General features: G+C 32.6%; 1 protein-coding gene and 1 long non-coding RNA gene across 2 annotated transcripts; both read left to right on the plus strand.

The window, feature by feature from the left end:
- The first annotated feature begins 226 nt into the window (after window positions 1-226).
- LOC144840748 (uncharacterized) lies at window positions 227-7,259 on the plus strand. Its single transcript, XM_078696748.1, has 10 exons — window positions 227-335; window positions 614-738; window positions 1,028-1,288; window positions 1,840-2,043; window positions 2,253-2,343; window positions 2,804-2,829; window positions 3,617-3,664; window positions 4,383-4,487; window positions 4,911-4,961; window positions 5,433-7,259. Exons 3-10 carry the CDS (start codon window positions 1,036-1,038, stop codon window positions 5,972-5,974), a joined length of 1,320 nt encoding a protein of 439 aa, XP_078552874.1. The 5' UTR covers window positions 227-335; window positions 614-738; window positions 1,028-1,035; the 3' UTR covers window positions 5,975-7,259.
- Window positions 7,260-11,156: 3,897 nt separating this feature from the next.
- LOC144839581 (uncharacterized) lies at window positions 11,157-19,812 on the plus strand. The gene is made up of 4 exons (XR_013611766.1): window positions 11,157-11,271; window positions 12,454-12,534; window positions 15,584-15,684; window positions 19,607-19,812. It is a non-coding gene; the product is annotated as an uncharacterized LOC144839581 (long non-coding RNA).
- Window positions 19,813-20,050: the final 238 nt, after the last annotated feature.

Raw genomic sequence — 20,050 nt, forward strand, 5'->3', positions numbered from 1 at the left:
ATCTAGTGACCTCGGAAGTAAGTTCAATTATGCATATACTTAATACTGTAGTACAATAGTAATTTATTTAGGCGAGTTAAACCAGAAAGATTAGAATTAATTATAAATTTCACCTAATATTGAAGTCGAACAAAACTAGTTATGACTAGATGTTTTACAAGTGTAATTCAATTTTCAGTTGTGAGATATCTAACAATTGATGTCACTGAACGCAAACTTTATTGGAGTTCATCTTCACTTGGCAGAGTTGAAGTAATTTATTTAAATGGAACTAAACGAACAACTATTGTGTCTGAACCTCTTATAGACGGTATAGCGCTTGACGTAATAAACAGGTAAGATAAGACAAACCCATTTATTACCATTTTTCGGATTTGTCAAAACAACAAAAGAGTAGAAAATATGCCGTATAAAATGGTACAATCTTTACTCTGTAGAAAAATGAAAATGAGGGAAAGTAAAATAATGCGTAATAATGTTAAACGGTAACTGTACAAATCATTCTTTTTTTTTGGACGGGTTTATCAAGTCTAAAACGTTTACATATCCCCAATACGTAACGCAGCATCTGCTTAATTTATGTTTACGTCTTTCATTAACATTTGATATTTAGATATCTATACTGGTGTAGGTCTGATGGAGTAATTAAGCGGGTACAATTGGAAAATCTAAATAATAAAGAAATAATTGTAAATAGCAACATTCTAAAACCATCTGGATTGACACTTTCAAATGATGGTAAGATACGGATATTTATTTTTATTTAAGAAAATTATGTTCATTGTAATTCTGATTGTATTTTGGTAATATTTAGTTTCCTGTCAGATTTCCATCGTAATTGAAACATTTTCCAATAACTAAGCCTAAAGAAGGCAATATATTCAGCAGTACATACACAACGTTATACTTTCAAAATTATTTAATAATAGACTAGTGGTTAATGACTTTTAATACATTTTTTTACAGTAAAAAACAAATTAATCTACTTTTATCGAGTTTAGATTGGTTATTATTATTGCTTCGACAGCAGAGAAGATGTATTGGTCTGACAGAGACCTTGATAAAATAGAAGAAGCAGATGTTAATGGTTTAAACCGTAGAGTGATCGGTGTAAGTGGTGACCCGATCACTCTTGGAGTATATGGTGACCTCCTCCTCTGGACGGATCACAACGATACGCATCACAGTCGCCGTGGCATATATTATGTACATATTTCAGAAGGTTTAGAGTCTCGGTCTTTCGTTTCCAGCCCAGCTCTTTATCCATGGGGATTGTTTATACATAAAGGTACATTTTATCAACTATGTTTTGTTTTTGTAAATTGTATTTACCGGAAGACACAAATTAATATATTAATTAAATAAGATACATGATTTCTTATACATTACCAATAATAATGATGTTTGTATGTATAATGTAATTTGAAAAAAGACACACGCTCTCTCCCCCTCTCCCTCTCTCCCCCTCTCCCTCTCTCTCCATTTCTCTCCATTCAGGTTCCTAATACATATCTAGACACGTGATATTTTGGTACCTTTCACTTTATTCTCCACTGTATGTTCACATGTTGCATTCACAATGGTCTGAAAGCAACTCTCATTTACGAATACATTCCATCTTATTTAAACATATCAAAAGGTCAACAAATATGCAAATAACTATCATTGTGCGTCACACAACCATACCTCACAAACGTGTCTAATTTTTTTACATTGGGCTTAAGTAATATGTAACTGTCAAAATTAGTATTATTCTAATGAAACCAAATTAATTTGAGTTTGATAAAGCCGAAAATCCTTCACTGTGTAATTATTATTTCTAAATACTGAATATTACAGATAAGGCTGTTATATGTCCTGATGACATTGACGTTGTTACTACCTCAAGCGAAACTGCAATCGCTTGGAATAGCACAGTAGATAATCAGACAATTTGTGATCCATCTTCTGGTTCATTCTTCCTCGTTGGTTCTACTGTTGTTACATGTTCTGCTATTGATGAGAATAACCAAGAAATATGTACATTTGTCGTCACCGTTGAAGGTAACCAATATTCAGTTTATTTTCAATTCATTTAACAACTTTTTTCAACATTTCCAAAATAATATCATTTGAAATTGTCGAATTAGTGAAAGTTACAGTCGCTAAAAAATTAAAAATCCGGAAAGGCCGGTGTTTTGGGCTTCTTTCCAAGATTAGGTCTATAATAATGCATTATACTTCAGACAATACTTATCTGTTTATTTTTTAAGGCAATATGAATGAATCATCAATGCTATTGATAGGCCTATGTGTGTCTGCTGGTGTCATAGTGGCAGCATTAATTTCTTACATTATTTACAGGTAACATAATACATTGTTTGTATGAAAAATGTAAAGTTGATATAAATAAATGTATAATGATTATTTATGTCTATCAAATCAAACAAACATAAAAACAAGGCCTCGAAATTGATCTTTGATAAGGTAATTTTTTAGATTCCAATACAAGTGGAGACGGAGAAATTTAAAATTTCAAATAAGCCAATGGTACAAATGCTCTAATTACTAAAGATATACTAGTTGAGGAGGTTAACCACTTTAAAAAGTTGTATTTTAATCAAAACGTGAATCAAAATAAAATTGATAAATATTTAAAATCAAACAAATCACCCGAACTATCAAATGTCACATTTTTTATCCTTCTGTTTTTGTGTGTGATATGCTGTGATCTCTGAGCACAGTGTTTTTATTATTGTAGGGGAAAATAATTTTTAAAAGGGAAAAAACAACATTTAATTCCATTTAAATTTCTTTTCATTAGATATTATTTCAAGAAGATGGATAAAGGTAAGCCAACTGCATAGGCCTATCAATGTTTTCCTTTATTTTTCAGTTTTTAAAAACTGAAAAATGAGATTAATGAGTGTAACGCTCGTAGCGTCGTACGTTAATCGGTATACAAAAACAAGGCCAACAGCCATAAGTCGCGTGCTAAAACGCATAGTGATACCGGACCGACAGACAGACCAACAGACAGACCGACAGACCGACAGACCGACAGACCGACCGACAGACCGACCGACCGACCGACCGACCGACTCTATAGAGTCGCGTCCACGCGACTAAAAACTTCCAACCAGGTTTCGCACTTCACAATTGATTAATTGTGGTTCAAACTGAAAATGTAACAAAATAATACAATAAAGAACTACAATGTATCCAGGTTAAATTAACAAAATGTACGAATATGGTATTAAGCCTAAACTAAACTAAAGAGAGTAATCAACGGAAGCAAATAACGAACTTACATCACTGGCCTGTCTGGTGTAGTACAAAGGTGTGCATAGGATTACCGCTCACGAATGAAAAGAACGACAAGCGCAGCACAGTAAAAGGTAATAGAAACAAAAGAACGGGAAATTTACATATTATGTCAGGTGCAGTTTAACATAGCAGAAATAAAGCGTTGCGTTACTAACAACGAGTTTAAACATTTTATATAAAAATCAAAAACGGCATTATGTATATTTTTTGCGTTGTGGAAATTCATGCTATAATACAATTTAATAGAATTAAATGTTGTTACATTTGTTAAAATATGATAATATATAATTCATGTGTGCGTGTTTTACAGAAAAGAAGAAAAATGACACAGATAATAATGGGTATGCTGCAAATGACAGTAAGTAACTTTTCAGAAGCCAAACTGGTTTTGTTTTAAATTTGAACAAAATGTTGAGAAATCACTAGTGTTTTGTGGCCAAGCTCTACTTTGTATTGATTTTTTGTTGTTGTTGATTATTTACTTTTCTATGGGCCTCAATATACGATATAGAAACACACACACACACACATTTTCCCGAGGATTTTTCGATCCAATACGCATTGTTTTGTATTATATATTTCACCATTAGTTAACTCTGAAACGTCTACCTAATTATGTCTGTTTTCATGTGACAACAAACATACAATGAGAGGCATCATTGTCTGGTATTATTGCCAGGCAATGCTGCCTCTCATTCCATATACTATATTATCTATCACAGAACATACCAGAACTGATTATTAATAAACCTTGCCATGGAAGCATCAACGATGGTTTTTTAAGGAATCCCCATCTAAGATTCTTCACAAACATTACCAAAAACAAACTACAAGAGCATCACAACACAATATGTTTATTATTATCTAATTTAAACACTCATTTATTTATATAGCATAATTTCCAACATGCCCGTACAATCTAGTTCCGTTTACATGAGTCATAATGACTTGTGAATACTATATGTTTTTGCCCTACCATCGCCGCAATGATGGGCATTTGACCAGTGTATGGCAAAATGTATTATCCTTAATAAATTCTTATTGATATATATTGATATATATATAAACTGTTTTAGTTGTAGTAGTGTCACAAGATATTATAGAAACTTCAACAACTCAAAGAAAGAAAACATTCGGTTATTCTAATACACTGGAAGAAGAAAGATCTGAAAATCAACCAGGTAATTTTATGATTTAATAATGATTATATCTTTAGATGCACTACGTAACTATAATAAACTTTTTTTCTGGAAAAAATGGAACCGAATATATTTGCTTTATAGTTGAGTGGTGTGTAATAGTTGACAACAAAAATACTGCAAGTTATATTTATTGTGAAAACAATTTCTTCTGGTTTCAATATAGTAATTAGATAAAGTAAACCAGCAAAATAACTTACGTGTCAAGATAGTTTCGTAAATTTGTCTCAATTGTTTGAGATTATAGTATTGCATCTGTGTACGGATTACACTCAACTTGTGATGCAGTGGATTAAAATCAAATATTTGTTGGTGATTATGGCTTTAGTGTTGATGTTTTCTTTTTCATCGATGTTTTCTTTTTCCTTTAGTTTAATTCATTAAAATAAAATTATTATTTTTCAGGTTATCTTGATACAGGAGTACCGCTAGAATCATTTGCTCCAATAAATACAGGTAGAAATCTTTTTACTATTACAGTTAAAACAGTTAAAGTGTTCATTCGCCGATTTATTTAGCCGACATAGCGATCGGCTCGCGTGTCTACCAAGCATGATTTAAGCATAAAACGTACCATATTTTCTTTAAACAAGGCCATATTCATGTCTGCAGTCGCGTGCTCAAGTTAGTGTTTACCGACCAACCGACCGACCGACATAGTAAGATGTAGAGTCGCGTTGCACGCGACTATGCACGCGACTAAAAATACTACATATGGGAGATAGCTAATACCACCATCAGTCATTAGTAATGGTCATTGTCATCGTCAAGTATACTTTAATATACTCCTTTCATTGCTATACGGCCATTGCAACTTTTTTCAGTACAATTTAATGTAATTATTTTATTTTTGTTTTGGAATTCGATACATTGTTATTATTTTTTGAAAATACCAATGATACAAAAACAATTACTGTTTTATTTTAGATCTCCCGGAAGACGTCATTAACGAGCTTATTGTTGACTTGGCAAATTGGTTAAATAAAAATGGGAATATATATATGTTAAAATTACTACTTTTAGATTTTGACAAAATTCCTATAGCAGACATAGAAAAAGAAGAAGACGCATTCGAATTATTTCAGTTACTCCAAACTTTTGGACTTATTAGCACAACAAATATTGATTTGATTATTGAAACTTTTAGTTTGTGTGGATGGCTTGGTGCTGAGAATGTAATAAAACAAAACGTACCGTCGTTTGAGGGAAAAGTTAAGGGTATCAATGTAACTAGATTCTCTCAAGGTCGACAAAATTTGATTGCATTAGGTAGAATGTTAGATGAAACCAAAAGACACACAATTTGCCATTGGTATAACATCGCGGTTGACAAAAATGCCTACAAACTCTTATTTGAACTCGACTCGAAGAGACATGTATTAAAGGATGTAAGTATATTTATTGATAAACTTCATAGAAAAAACATGAAAATCGAAGCCAATGTGCTGAAAAGGGGCATTAGCCTATAATTCAGTTTCTGATTTATGCTCACACTATAGGCCTAAGTTAAATAAGTTATATAATTGATATTTTCTTATAATACAAATATGGTAACTCAAAAATAAAGACGTTTCTATCTTTATATTTGGTCTTACCAAGAATCTGAAAAAACTAATGAAAAGGATTATAAAAAGCTCTTTTTTCTATTGTTTCCAAGCGGCGAGTACGTAAACAGCAATAGCAATACAAAACACCATCAATGGATGGACATGTCATTAGATAAATTTAGAATGGTCCGGTGATATACTGAGAATTAATTAAATTTGAAACGATAAATACGAGGGAATGTGAAAATGAGAAAAAGTCGCCCCAGCCGAAATTCAAACCAGGAATCTTATGCTTGATACACAGATATCCTAAACATTATCATACCATTAGACCATTAGCCATATACGGTATTATCACAGATCGTCACCCACCAATACATTCTCTTATACAACAAACGCCCTCACAATCAGTGAAGGCTAACTAAACTCAAACTCAAAACGCAACGGGTTTTTTAAATAATGTGTACAGTAGGCCTATATGTAAATCAATTGTATAATTGTATTAAACAAAATTGTAATTAACAACATTTTAATTAACAACATTAATGTAAATAATATGTTGTATTTGTATCACGAAGAATTTTATAGAAAGTTGTCTGAACTACTTAATTTGTTTTAATATGTTAACAAAACTGGGTTTTTTCGAAGTATTTAATGGATGTTGAGTAAGTTTTATATTTCAAATATGTATTAAAAGAAAATATTATTGAATAAAGTCTCTGAAAAGGGGGAAAAAAGAAATCCGTAAGAAGACAGACATTAACATTCGTCTTATAATCTCAGGCCGTATATAGTTGGATAAATACTAATACTGACCACCATCACACTGTAAGAACTGTTAGATTCCAATGGTTTAAGATGACACGCAATAGAAAGAAAGACAGGAAAACAAATAGAACATTAGGCCTACAAGATAATATAAGGAAAATATTACAAATACACTAGACCTCAATCGTTTTGAAGAAACTACATTGCCGCTAAGGAAACACTTGGATGTGTACAGTAAAACAAAAAGTTAATTATCAAAGTATCATTATAGAAGAACTATCAATATGCAAAAGTAATTAGAATTAATATATAAATATAGTAAAAAAAATAGAACGGTACACTGTGTTTGCTGGTGCAGGTTTATTGTCATTTATGTATTAGTAATACAATATTGTTTTACTATTAGTATTGTTTTCAATAAACTACAACAAAGGTACAAGGAAGGTTCTTGTTTTCATATTTCTTTTTCACCGCCAATCTATTGGAATATAAAACACTATGCAGATAATATATCTGGAGTAGCCATCCCCACGACACAAACGTATCCCGACGGCCGTGGAAGGCCGCTTTTTCGCGAGTTAAATTAAAAGGCGAAAGAAATGCGATTCTAAAGGAAATCCATAACAAACTACAAGAAGAGAAAAATGAAGGAAATAGAAAAAATTTAAATGACTTGAGTAGGATGTTTAAGGCGATCAGAGAACACATTAATAAGCAACGGAGAAGGTTGCATGGTAAATGATGGAAAAGAAAAGGCAAAATTAGTTACAGGCTTCTTTAAAACAGTTTATGATCAAGTAGATGAAAAAAACAATGTTCATGTAGATAGGTGTAGAAGTGTCCCATGAAGCGGTCATGTATACAAAAGAATAGATTAAGAAAGCAGTCACAAAACTTAAAAACAACAAAAGCCTCGGGAGTGATTGTAAATGTTAAATTACTCAATTGATAATATACATGAATGTATCGCAGAGATCTTCAAGGAGATAAGTTGCGAATGCATACGAACAACACAGTTTTAGAAATACTTCGAGATTACTATTATTAGTATTCCACGTGTGTTGTTTGATTACTATTATTGCTAAGATATTTTTTTATCAATAAATAAATTAATTTCACACTTTGACTAAATGCTGTCACATGGTACAACACATTCGATTGGTTCATGTATCACAAACAATCGGCCGCCTTCTATATTATTGCTCTACTCTGTTGATTTTTACATTTCCATATAAGCGATGGGTTTCTGTTGATTCATTAAAAAAATATTTACATTAAGACATATTAAATATATTTTATAATATTCGTTGAATAGAGATACTGTACTATATTTTTATTCCGTCTTTAGTCGTCGAATAGAACATACAAACTCACAAATTATTATTATTCATTTAACCCATAAACAGTTGTGTACGTACGAGTTGATAAATGATGATGATGATGATGATAAATTAAGCTTCTAACACCGGATTCATTGCGCCTTGCATTTTTCTATGTAAAAATGTCGCAATATTTTTGAAATGTGACGCTGTTTTCAAATTGTGGTTGTTTTCACATTTGTGGGTTTATGCGTGGGTTATGCGCATATATTATCAATAAATTTGTTAAATATCAGCATGTCTTCTGCGGACACCTTCAACGTTCGCAAGGGTTTTAGGGGCTATCAATGAGTCTATCTTTTGGACAGTTAGGTGACAAAAGAGCTGTTTCAAGTTTGACCCAGAACAATGCTTTTCTCTTTGGTTGTTCATCCCATTCGATATAAGTTGTCGTGGTCAATATCTTGTGCAAGAGTATCGGCATGTCTTTAGGTGACACCTTCTCAATTAAAACAACGACCAATATATCTTCATGGCCTAACGTACGCATGTGCGCCATCTCTAACTCAAAGTTGCACCACTCACTTTTGGCGAAGTGTTTCGAGACAACCAATAAAACCTTACGACTGAATTTAACAGCATTTGCAATGTTCGTAGCGATTGCTTCTCCTGGAAGAAAATCACGATAGTCGACACATAATTTAAAATTGCGCTGTTCCTCCAACTATGGCTGTAAGACTTTCAGAACCCACTGTGTGTCTTTGTTGTTGTAACAGACAAACACGTCATACCGAATGTTTTCTCCGTTGATGATAGGAGGTCCTTGGTTGCAAATTCGCTCGTACTGTTTACGAAGACGCCGTCGTTGATTCCAGTACCTACGTTGAAATAAATAAGTTACTGAAAATGACTCGCATAACGTAATAAAAGTACGTACTGGTTGATTTAAAATGATTTTTGTAATAGTTTCAAAGGAAAATAATAATAATATAAACATTTGAAATAGGAAAGGAAACTAGAAATTAGGCAGTTAGATGAAATATATAAATACCACTGATCTTACCTTAAATGAAATCTGTAACGGTAAAGACTTACACCCAATAATAAAAAAATAAGTCCAGCTGAAGCACAAGGAATTGTAATTTTAAGTCCAACATCTTCTTCATTATAGGAAAAATGTTGTCATTGAGAGTTATTTCTTGTAATCGGACTAAGCCTTTAAATGCTTGTGGTGGAATTCTTAGAATCTTATTGCTGTTTAAATATAAATATTTTAAAACGGGTAAATTGTGGAAAGTGCTGGAGTGAAGATAGTTTATATAGTTTTTTGTAAGGTCAATTTTGATTAGTTTTTTGCAATTATTAAATACCTTAGCATATATTGTACTTAATCCACAATACTGCAGATGTAGTTCTTCTAAAAGTACAAGATCATCAAACCAAGGAAGAAGTTTTGCCAAATAATGATTTTCATTCATAGATAATTTTCTCAGTTTGTGCAAACCACGAAATGCATTAATCTCAATGCTTTTATAAATCATATTGTTTACATCAAAATGCAAAAACTTCAGGGTAGTTAAATTCTTGAAAGAGTAGTTATTCAGTAAAGAAATACTGTTAGACTGTAGATGGTAATACCCAACATCGGTTGGCACAGTATCTTGTGATGGAATGGTTTCCAATTGTCTATGTGAACAGTCTACGTTATGATTGTAGTGTAATTCCGTTTCTTCCTTACAATGTGCAGCTACATTTCTTAGGACATCTTAGGTCATCTAGTGGCTGAGTTCCATTTACTAACGGATTGTATTTGTAGCATGTTAGTTCACCTCTAACAGGACAGTAGAATGTAACAGAAACAACGACAATAAACAAATACTTCTACATCTTCAATGTATGATCAAAGCTGAATCTTCTCATGTAAGACACGTCGTGAGAACTTTGTATACTTGATGTCTTGTGTACTGTAAATTCATACCCTGTCGTATATTATCAAGTTGTAGATAACTTTCACTTTTATTCTTACCAGTTTTAATATAGGCTGAAGACTCGTCAATTGTCTTATCATTACTCTTATATCCTGAATTAGCGCATGTAGCCTAATTGATTATAAGATATAGAAACAATAGATTGTTATCATAATTTACATTTTCTATTTCGAACTACTTAATCACTGCTTTGATCTTTATCTGCGCTTGTATAAATCTTGTAACACGGTATTTTCTTCTGGCTTATGTTTTTTTTAATTCAGTTCAAACAACTATAACTAACAGGTTGAATTTAAACTAATAAACTATTAAATATTCACATTTGAAAAAAAAATATTTAAAAAAAGATAACAATATTACATAGAAAACAACAGGTTTTACCTTTAAATACATTTAAGCTATCATAAAACAATTTAATATTAAAACAAGTAACACGCGCCATGTATTGGGTAATCGCTGAAAAATATCACGTTTAGTACATCCAACATGACGTCACCGTCTGGAACGTAAAGCAAACACATACATTAAAGAAGACATTAACATCCTAAAGTATTGCAAGGTTAATATATTTCTTTTTAGACATTTCCACATATTCATCTTAATTATTTAATTATATCATCAGATTTTTAAATTTTAATATAAAATTAATCACATTATTTATTGCACTTCACATTAAAATAAATGATAATTCGTATTGATGAGTGGTCAGAATCAATCATAATTATGAGTGTAAATATTATCAGTTAGTAGGCAAAACAATGAATACTAGCAATCAAACACATTTTACTGATGAAGATAATTATCTTCTATGGGCACATTTCACAACGTACTTTGTTAAACATAATTTCCATGCCTGCTGTACCTAACACAGCCTAAAATATACCGCTCGACAGCAGTTAGATGGACCTTTCCGAGACTAAGAGAGGCTTTATTGTTACGGTAATAAAGGATTTGTATAACTTGATTGTGATTGGTCAACTGTGAACAAAAGGAACCAAGCCTCACCTGTTTGAAAGACCCAACACTAAATCATGTACTGGCTGTGTTCCTTTTGCAAACAGATTGTATTGGTGGCATGTTGTTTTACCTCTAATAGGACAGAAGAATATTACGAAAACGATTATAGTAACCTGAACATATAGTGGTAATTTAGGCCTATAAACATTTTAAGTTCGAGGAAGTATAAGGAATAGACTTACCCTAAGTCTGTATTTATTGTCCTTTTTTTTATTTATTTGTTTTTATTTCGACCGCGATTTTTGTCTGAAAATACAGACTTGTGAAACACGTATAGAAATCGATTTGCAGACCGCAAACCTCCGGTAAGAATGACGTAGGTTATCATACCGTATTTGGCTATATGGGGCGGGCGGTATGTAAATATGGATTTCGAATCAACCAATGATCATTATTTCAAAATGAAAAAGATCGAGTACGTACAGTGCTGAATGTACGATCGAGACTGAACAACTGTTGGAATATAAAATCGTGTTGCCAAGTTGTTTTGTTTAGTCCTGGCCTAGGCCTCCTTCGTAGGCCTACTCAACTCGTACTGTATGACCTGCCAAATAAAACGCCAATAAGGACATACCACCACCGACCGGCACACGGGCTACACCACCTCACCGAACAGGACAGGGTCTGGGTGGGAATTAAATCAAATTATCTCCGCATAATAAATGATCCATTCAATGTTTAATTTGCGGAGAAGCTAGCCTATCATATCAAGACGAGTTTTCATGTTCTTGGGAAAAACGGGTTCAGAAACTTTCATCAATGTACCCAAGTTAAGTACACATTGTCTAAACGTAACATAGCGCATGCGCATCGTCTTAGATGTTGAGTCTTTGAAATTCTGAAATATGAATATTAAAACTGCGTACGAGTGAGTAGCCAATGGCATGCGGCTGAAACTAGTCAACTGTATAATCGTATGCACAAAATTCTTGGTGTCAAACCACGTGACTTGTGCGTGTTTCCCCAGACGAAGTATCCAAACTCAAGTAATACACGTATGAAACGCCATATGTGCAAAAATATTTATATTTTTACTAATATTAAGACAAAATTCCGTCTGGATCCCAGACTATATAAGGAAGTGATAATATCATTCTTCTTTTCAAGTAGGCTGCGCCTAACTGGATCAAATATAATTATCACTTTCATCTTGGTCTAAACAATATGATAACTTGGTTGATTAATATTTCACTTTTGTAACAAATGCAGAATTTGATGCAGTAAAAACTGAAAAAAAACAAAATCAATTTAATTATTTCTAAAAATTAATTGCCAACCCCAATTTATTTCTTGTTTCCATTATTTTCAGATTGTGTTTATGGCATGTTAAACTTCCTAGGCTTATCTAGACATTACCCTGATAATTAGAGATAAAATACAATAAAGTCAAGTAAGTCTACTAAACGTTGATTATGACACAAAATTACTAGTGTAACCGACTGTTATGTTACACACACCTCGGGGTGTCAATCATGGCTAAATGATACTATTAGCTCAGCAGAAGTGTTTCCCTCAAATTTTACAGTTTATCGTAGAGATAGGGAAACACGAGGTGGTGGTGTTCTTATCACAATTAACAATGGTATACCATCAATTGAAAGAAAAGACCTGAGTGTAGATGGATGTGAATTACTCTGGTGTCAACTATCATTCCGGCCCAAGGGAGAGGATATAATTGTTGGGGTATACTATCGAGCTCCTGATACATATAGACCAGAGTCTTTAGATGGACTGGAAGATAGCTTGCTTAAATTACAAAACAGTATTAACTCACCTTTTATCGTCTTAGGGGACGACTTCAATATATGTATGCATTGTAGAAAATCTATTCAACTTTGTTCAATTGCACATGCAAGCAGCCATCTTCAACAAGTGCTCAAAAGTGGGTTGCAAAATAATATCATAAATATACAGTTAACTATACAATTACCTGAACAAATTTATAATTTTATGTATTTAACAGGTCAATAACTGTACTTCCTGACATTTTTTTGAAAAATCTTCTATTAAGCAGAATAGAAACATATATATTCTGAACAATCTGACATCAAAATGAACATTCCACTCCAACCAAATAATGAGATATGGCAATTTGCCTAAAAAAAAAACAGGTCAAAGGTCAAATATGGTATTTCTGGTCATTATTTGAGAAAAAACTTTATTATAGTAAATAGAAATGTTTATGTTCTGAACATTTTGACACCAAAATTAACTTTCTATGACAAGTAGTTTTATGGATATCAAAATATATTAACCGTAACAAGGTTGGTAATCGCACCGTAAAGGTCAAAGGCAAAACTGAGTACTTCCGGTCATTTTTGGATAAAATGTTTTATTAAACTAAATAGTAACATATATATTCTGAACAATTTGACATCAAAATAAATTGTCTGGGACAACTATTTACTGAGATATGACAATGCCTTAAAATATGGGTCAAAGGTTAAAATTGGTACTTCCTGTCATTTTTTTGCAAAAATACTTCATTAGAGTAAATAGAAATGTTTATGTTTTGAACATTTTGAGCTAAAAATCAACTCTCTATGACCAGTAGTTTCAGAGATATAGACTGTTTAAGCGAAAATGTCCGCCATTTTAAATTATGCAAATTAGGTGACCCAAGGGGTCATTTTGCTTGGCGCCCATCAAAAATTGAATTTTTATAGGGGGGCAACCTGTATACCAAATTTGGTGCTTTTGGAAGAAACTGAACCAAACACCCTTATTTCAGCCCTAACAGACTCCACTAGTAGGAACAACTGGGGTACAACGCAAGAAGTGAGTAGATCAATCACAAACACACTTTGGACGACCCATGGGTCGTGATTGATCAAATTACTTGAGGCTCGCTTAAGCCGATTTTCCACTAGGCGAATTTTTTCGCGAGAATCGAAAGCGTCAGCTTATACGCCTGCGTAGATAGGGATTTGGAAGATGGAAACATGAATACGCATGCGTATAAGCTGACGCTTTCGATTAGCGCGAACAAATTCGCCTAGTGAAAAATCAGCTTAAAGCATGGTGACTGATTTTTTAATTGATACATTTTAATAGTAGTAATACTAATACAGTAGTTGTCACTATGGAATCGAAATATGAAATAATTATCTTTAATTACGAATAGAGCCGTTTAAAATGATTATCTTACATACTTAAGCTTTGTTCCAACTTTCTTGGACGCAATGGAAAGACGTAAAGCTGATTTTTCACTAGGCGAATTTGTTCGCGCGAATCGAAAGCGTCAGCTTATTCGCATGCGTATTCATGTTTCCATCTTCCACATCCCTCTCTACGCAGGCGTATAAGCTGACGCTTTCGATTCTCGCGAAAAAATTCGCCTAGTGGAAAATCGGCTTTAGTATTATTTTGAATAACCTCGGGTAAAATATACTGTCTAATATCCATGTTCATAATTATAAAACTGATTTAGCATCTAAACATTATTGCAATTTGTAATGAAATTTAATAAACGTCAAGATTTAGCTATGATCTCTATTTCATTCGATAAAAACAGTTTCAAAACATAACATCGAATCAGTGAGCAAAAATACTAAAAAGTAAATACACAGTGGGCATACGGTAATATTTTAGGATTCTTACCAAACAAATTATGCTAAATTCCGTTTTAAAAACTTTTTAGATCGGTGCGTAAAAATGGGCATAAATATGACATAAACGGATTTTATAATAAACCCATAAGATCAACTAATTTCAAGAAGTGATAATAGACATGTAGGCCTACAGTTACAAAAATTATTTCAGGAAATCAGATGCTGGTGGTTTTTTAATCACGAAACTGTAATGAGTTGTCAAATTCCGTGATAATACTACGAAAGCCCCTGGTCTGCACATTGGGTTTTAAGACCAGCCTGGAAACCGTTGCCATTTACTTCTCAAGTGCACCCATCTGACTGAAGATGATGCTGCTTTACCCGGCGAAAAATGATCGAGGATTCAAGATTAGATTGTTGCTCTTACGTAAATGTATGTATGTGTGTATGTATATATATATATATATCCTCACTACACAAGCAAAGCAGGATGTTGAGTTAATCATAGACTGGGACAAAACATGGAACTGTAAAGTTTACAATATGAAACATTTATACCTAAAGTTGCCCAATTTAATGTTAAATTATTACATCGTATCCTAGTTTGTAGAATAAACTTAAAGAAGTGGAACCTTACTAAAGATGCTTGTTGCGAAAATTGTTGCCTAGAAATAGAAAATGGGAAACATATGTTATTCAACAATATTCAATATAGTATTCAACAGCTTTGAAAATATTGACTGTGGTTTCCCAGATTGGTCAGGCATAGTTTATAGGACACCGCACAAACTTGTTAATTAACGTATTTCTTTATTAAGCACACAAACAGAACAATCAATATACATTGTTCAGTATTAAATATTTTAAATCTTATGATTGCTTCTACAGGTAGATGATTTCAACGAACAACTAATCTATAGTGTCTCCTGTTTGAACCACTGTTCCCATCAAATGGCGATAATAAGTCTGCATTTGAGAGTTATATAAAGGTATGCTAAAAAAGACACTTTACAGCAATTGTTGACGTTTTGTAAAAAAAAAAATAATACATAATATTGCTATTAAGGTAAAATAAACCAGGTTATTCTTTGTCTTAAATTAACGATTTATGGTTAATGATGATAAAACGAGAAATACAATGCATTATCAAGTAACTCACGTCGATTGTCCTCTTTTATTCCTATAGGCCTAAACAAAATACAAGTTAAATATGTATTTATCTTAATTTTATATATTTCATATAGGCCTATGTACTTGGCAGGAATCATTTTCCAATGTTGAAAAGTTACGGTTAGTCTTCCATTGTTTTGCCTTCTTCACGATCGATAAAGAAAACGGAAGATCGTATCGGAGAAAAACCGAACAATCCGTGTGCAATGTATGCTGGCAATAGCGGAATAGAATTAAATTATTTTCCACATTTTTACCATTATAAAAAATATCGCAACAGGCCCATAGTATTTATTTTTACATAAAATGCAGTTTGTGACCTTAATTTAGATCGAAAAAAACGTAGGTAAAGTGTCTTCAATTAATTAACATATTATATACGGGTCTGTTTATACCAATATATGTATCACAATACAGATGATATAATATATCTTCTTTTATTATGAATATGATTTTTAAACATATTGTTATTGTAAAAAATCTTATCATTGTTCATTGTTTTATTTCTTTCGGTACCGAATTTTGTGAACCGATTATCTAAAAAAATGTTATTCCAATGATTTCCAATATTTAGAATATCTGTATCATAATAAATAGGCCTAATAATAATGGCACTCGTGATTTATTACGCCAGAGTGAATTGACACTTGGAAGAGAGATTCCATTCATCGCCAAGCAATACGTTTGTATAAACGTATATTAAATCTAGTAAAATAGACTTTTTAAAATATAGTTGGTTTGTCTTCTACATTATGATGCTGTACTCGGGCTGTTTCAGCTATTAAAAACAATAATTGTAGAAAATAGGTAAATGCGAAGCAGCCTCGCCTTGTTCAGTGTGCGGGTATTGTCACCACACATCCATTCGAAAGTGATGATACCAAATTCTAAATCAGAAAACACCCTATTTCGGGCAATTCGTTGAACCTAAATTCGTATAAAATCGAGTAAAACAATCTAGAAGTAACGCGCGATTTGCGAATTTTGCCCATACCTATTTTGAAAGATCTCTTATAGCTCTTCAAACTGAAAGGTGTCCCAAACTTAACTTATTATGGAGGCCAATTAGTTGTAGATATGTAAATATTTGACGTACAAAATGTTTTTACGTCAACAAAATTAGCATTATTTTTTTTCTTTCGTTCACATTCAACAGAGTGCATCTCGCCTGATTTTCTCTTAAATGTTAATATATTTTCGCTCACCAAACAATTATCTTTCTCATGGGTTGCCACCATTTTCATTTTGATAACGTCTAATAAATATCTAACAGTTTGAATAACGTGGGTTGCGTAATTTCACCTACACCGTACCAGGAGGAAATTTAGATGGTGGGTGTCATCCGGCTCGGACATTTTTGTCTGAACCATTTTATTATATGTCATTTTAGGACGCTGATTCCAAATATACGGGGCGGTTTAGGGTGGTGTTTTCGAGATAGGCTCAACACAGGAGTATAGTAGTGCGTATTGCGTAGGGCATATCTGATTGGTCGATTTCAGCCACCATCTTTGGTTCCCTCTCCATAGAGAATCACCTTTTGAACTGCGATAACATTGTAGTTTGCCATCCAGACGTACATGCGCTTCGCTCAAATTCACCGCAGTCATATTTGGACGGCGCCCTCAATATTGTTGCCATGCTAAACAGATTTTTACTGGCTCAGGAAAACGAATACGGGTGACGTACCCGTTTTCATTATCGTATTCGTTGCATTGCGAAACCTCTCTAATAGCGACGACAACATGGCCAACTTACCACAATAATTGAGTTGGGTATGCCTCACTCACGCCATTCCTGGTATGCTACGTGAAAACTTTTCAATTCGTGATGACATGAGTTCCATCATGTCATACTATAAAGACCGCACAAAGAAGACGTCATAAAATCGCTACATGACATGCTGCACATCAGTGAGTTTCGTCAATGATCGCACAACCAATTTTTGGCCTGGTATTACAAAGGATATTCAGACTTATAGAGAGAGATGTAATGACTGCAACAGGATGACACGGGCGCCAGCACCGCCTTATCCACTAATTATATACACTCAGGGTACCCATTCCAATGCTAATGTGCAGATTTTTTTTCACCACAAGGGGAATAACTATCTTCGATAGATATTGCAACTCGAATAACAATAATCGAAAATGCATATAAAGAGATGTTTTTTATGACCTCCTGCGTCTGTGATGAACTAGGAATTATATGTGTATATTAACAACTTATACTTAAATTTAATATGTATAAAATATAATACCATAAGAAAATTATAATTATGTTCATGTAAAAAGAAAGTGTTAAAGAAATGCTATGAACATGTTTAAAGTATAACATATTGGTAATTGGTATTAATTAAAAATTATAATTATTTTGTTATGGATATTTGAGTTGAAATACTTGTATATAGTTATGAAAATATAATTTTGTTTTATAATTATTATTATATCTTAATGTATGTATAAGAAAAACTTACATCTGTATTAATTGAGAGTAGAGAAACAAAATATTAATGAAAATTGTGCATATTATATAAAGATAAATATTATTTACAAACATATGAATTTTTATAAGAAATAAAAGTGGGTACAATCTCCACAAAGGAGAAAAAAGTGAACTATCCTCAGACGGAGGACCTACTCAGGAATTACTTGTGTGGGCATCCATCATCGTCAATCCATCAGTTGCTTTCCTGCGTTCTAATTGTAGAGTTAGGAGTGAAAACAGTCAAGCTATTTCACGAAAATGTATTCAAAATTGTGCATATCGTACCCTCATCTCCTTTCCACGCTGTCATCAATATGGATCCTTTACAGAGAATCCTAACAGACCTGAAACAGTGGAATGCATTTTTTCAAACCCAGGTCTGTTAGGATTCTCTGTAAAGGCAGCGTGGAAAGGAGATGAGGGTACCCAGGCTTAAGAGGTTGAGAAAAAAATCGTGAGCGGGAATGACATACGCCGCCAATAGTCTGACTTTTCAATTCAATTCAAACATTTCATTCAAAACATTTCATTCAAAACATTTCATTCAAAACATTCAATTCAAAACATTTCATTCAAAACATTTCATTCAAAACATTTCATTCAAAACATTCAATTCAAAACATTTCATTTATATATCGATGCATTTCATTCACATATCGCGTCATAAAATTCATATCATCGAAATGTTGCGTAAACGGCGTTCCATAGTGTAGCTTATAGGCCTACCTGTCTGACCTAGAAACCAACAACTATAAACACCTTGGGATGTCCCTAATGGGACATTAATCTTCCAATCTAAATGACACACTTCCCACCACGTTCACAACTATACCCTTCCCTTCATACTTTGCAACAGGAAACAAAACTAAGATATCTGTATTAATAGAGATATCTTAGTTTGAAATAGAGATATCTTATTTTTTAATAGAAATATCTGTATTAATAGGGATATCTCTATTGATACAGGTATCTCTATTAACAGAGATATCTTTATTAAAAACTAAGATATCTCTATTTAAAACAAAGATATCTTAGTTTTAAATAGAGATGTCTCTATTAATGGAGATATCTATTAATTATAGAAATTATTTATTTATGAATTTCATTTTGTAAATGGCTGTGAAGTAGACCTACAATAATCTCTGTAAAAAATTGTACGCATTTCTGTCTTTGATTGCCTTTATGATTGTATTTATTGATACATGATGCAATAACAATACCTTGAATTATAATTATCTTTATTTTCTGTTTCAGATCCACTGTAGGCCTATGACGTATCGTTTCTGTGTATCACAGATGGAGACATGAACCTTAACAGTAATAAGTAAATGAAGAAAATTAATTAATAATTGTTGGTAATAATAATTGGTAATTGTATAATATATCCTGTTCTGTGCCTGTTATGTTTATGTATATTATACATAACATTTATTCGGTTATCACCGTACGATTTTTCTTTATGCCTGTAAATTTATGTATTTCTTTCAAGATTGTAGATTGACCAAAATCGTTCATTACGTTATCAATCAATAGTATAGCCTTTGCTTAATTCATGATGGCATCTAGTAGTACTGAATATCTAGATAAGGTGCTTAACCATTTAAAACTACGAGAATATTATCCTAGAAAATTAACTCGTAATAAAGTCCTTGAATTTTCTGAAAATGTTATTTCATTAGAGGAACTCGAGAAAAATTC

This window comes from Antedon bifida, chromosome 4, assembly GCF_963402885.1.
Source record: "Antedon bifida chromosome 4, ecAntBifi1.1, whole genome shotgun sequence".
Lineage (NCBI taxonomy): Eukaryota > Metazoa > Echinodermata > Crinoidea > Comatulida > Antedonidae > Antedon > Antedon bifida.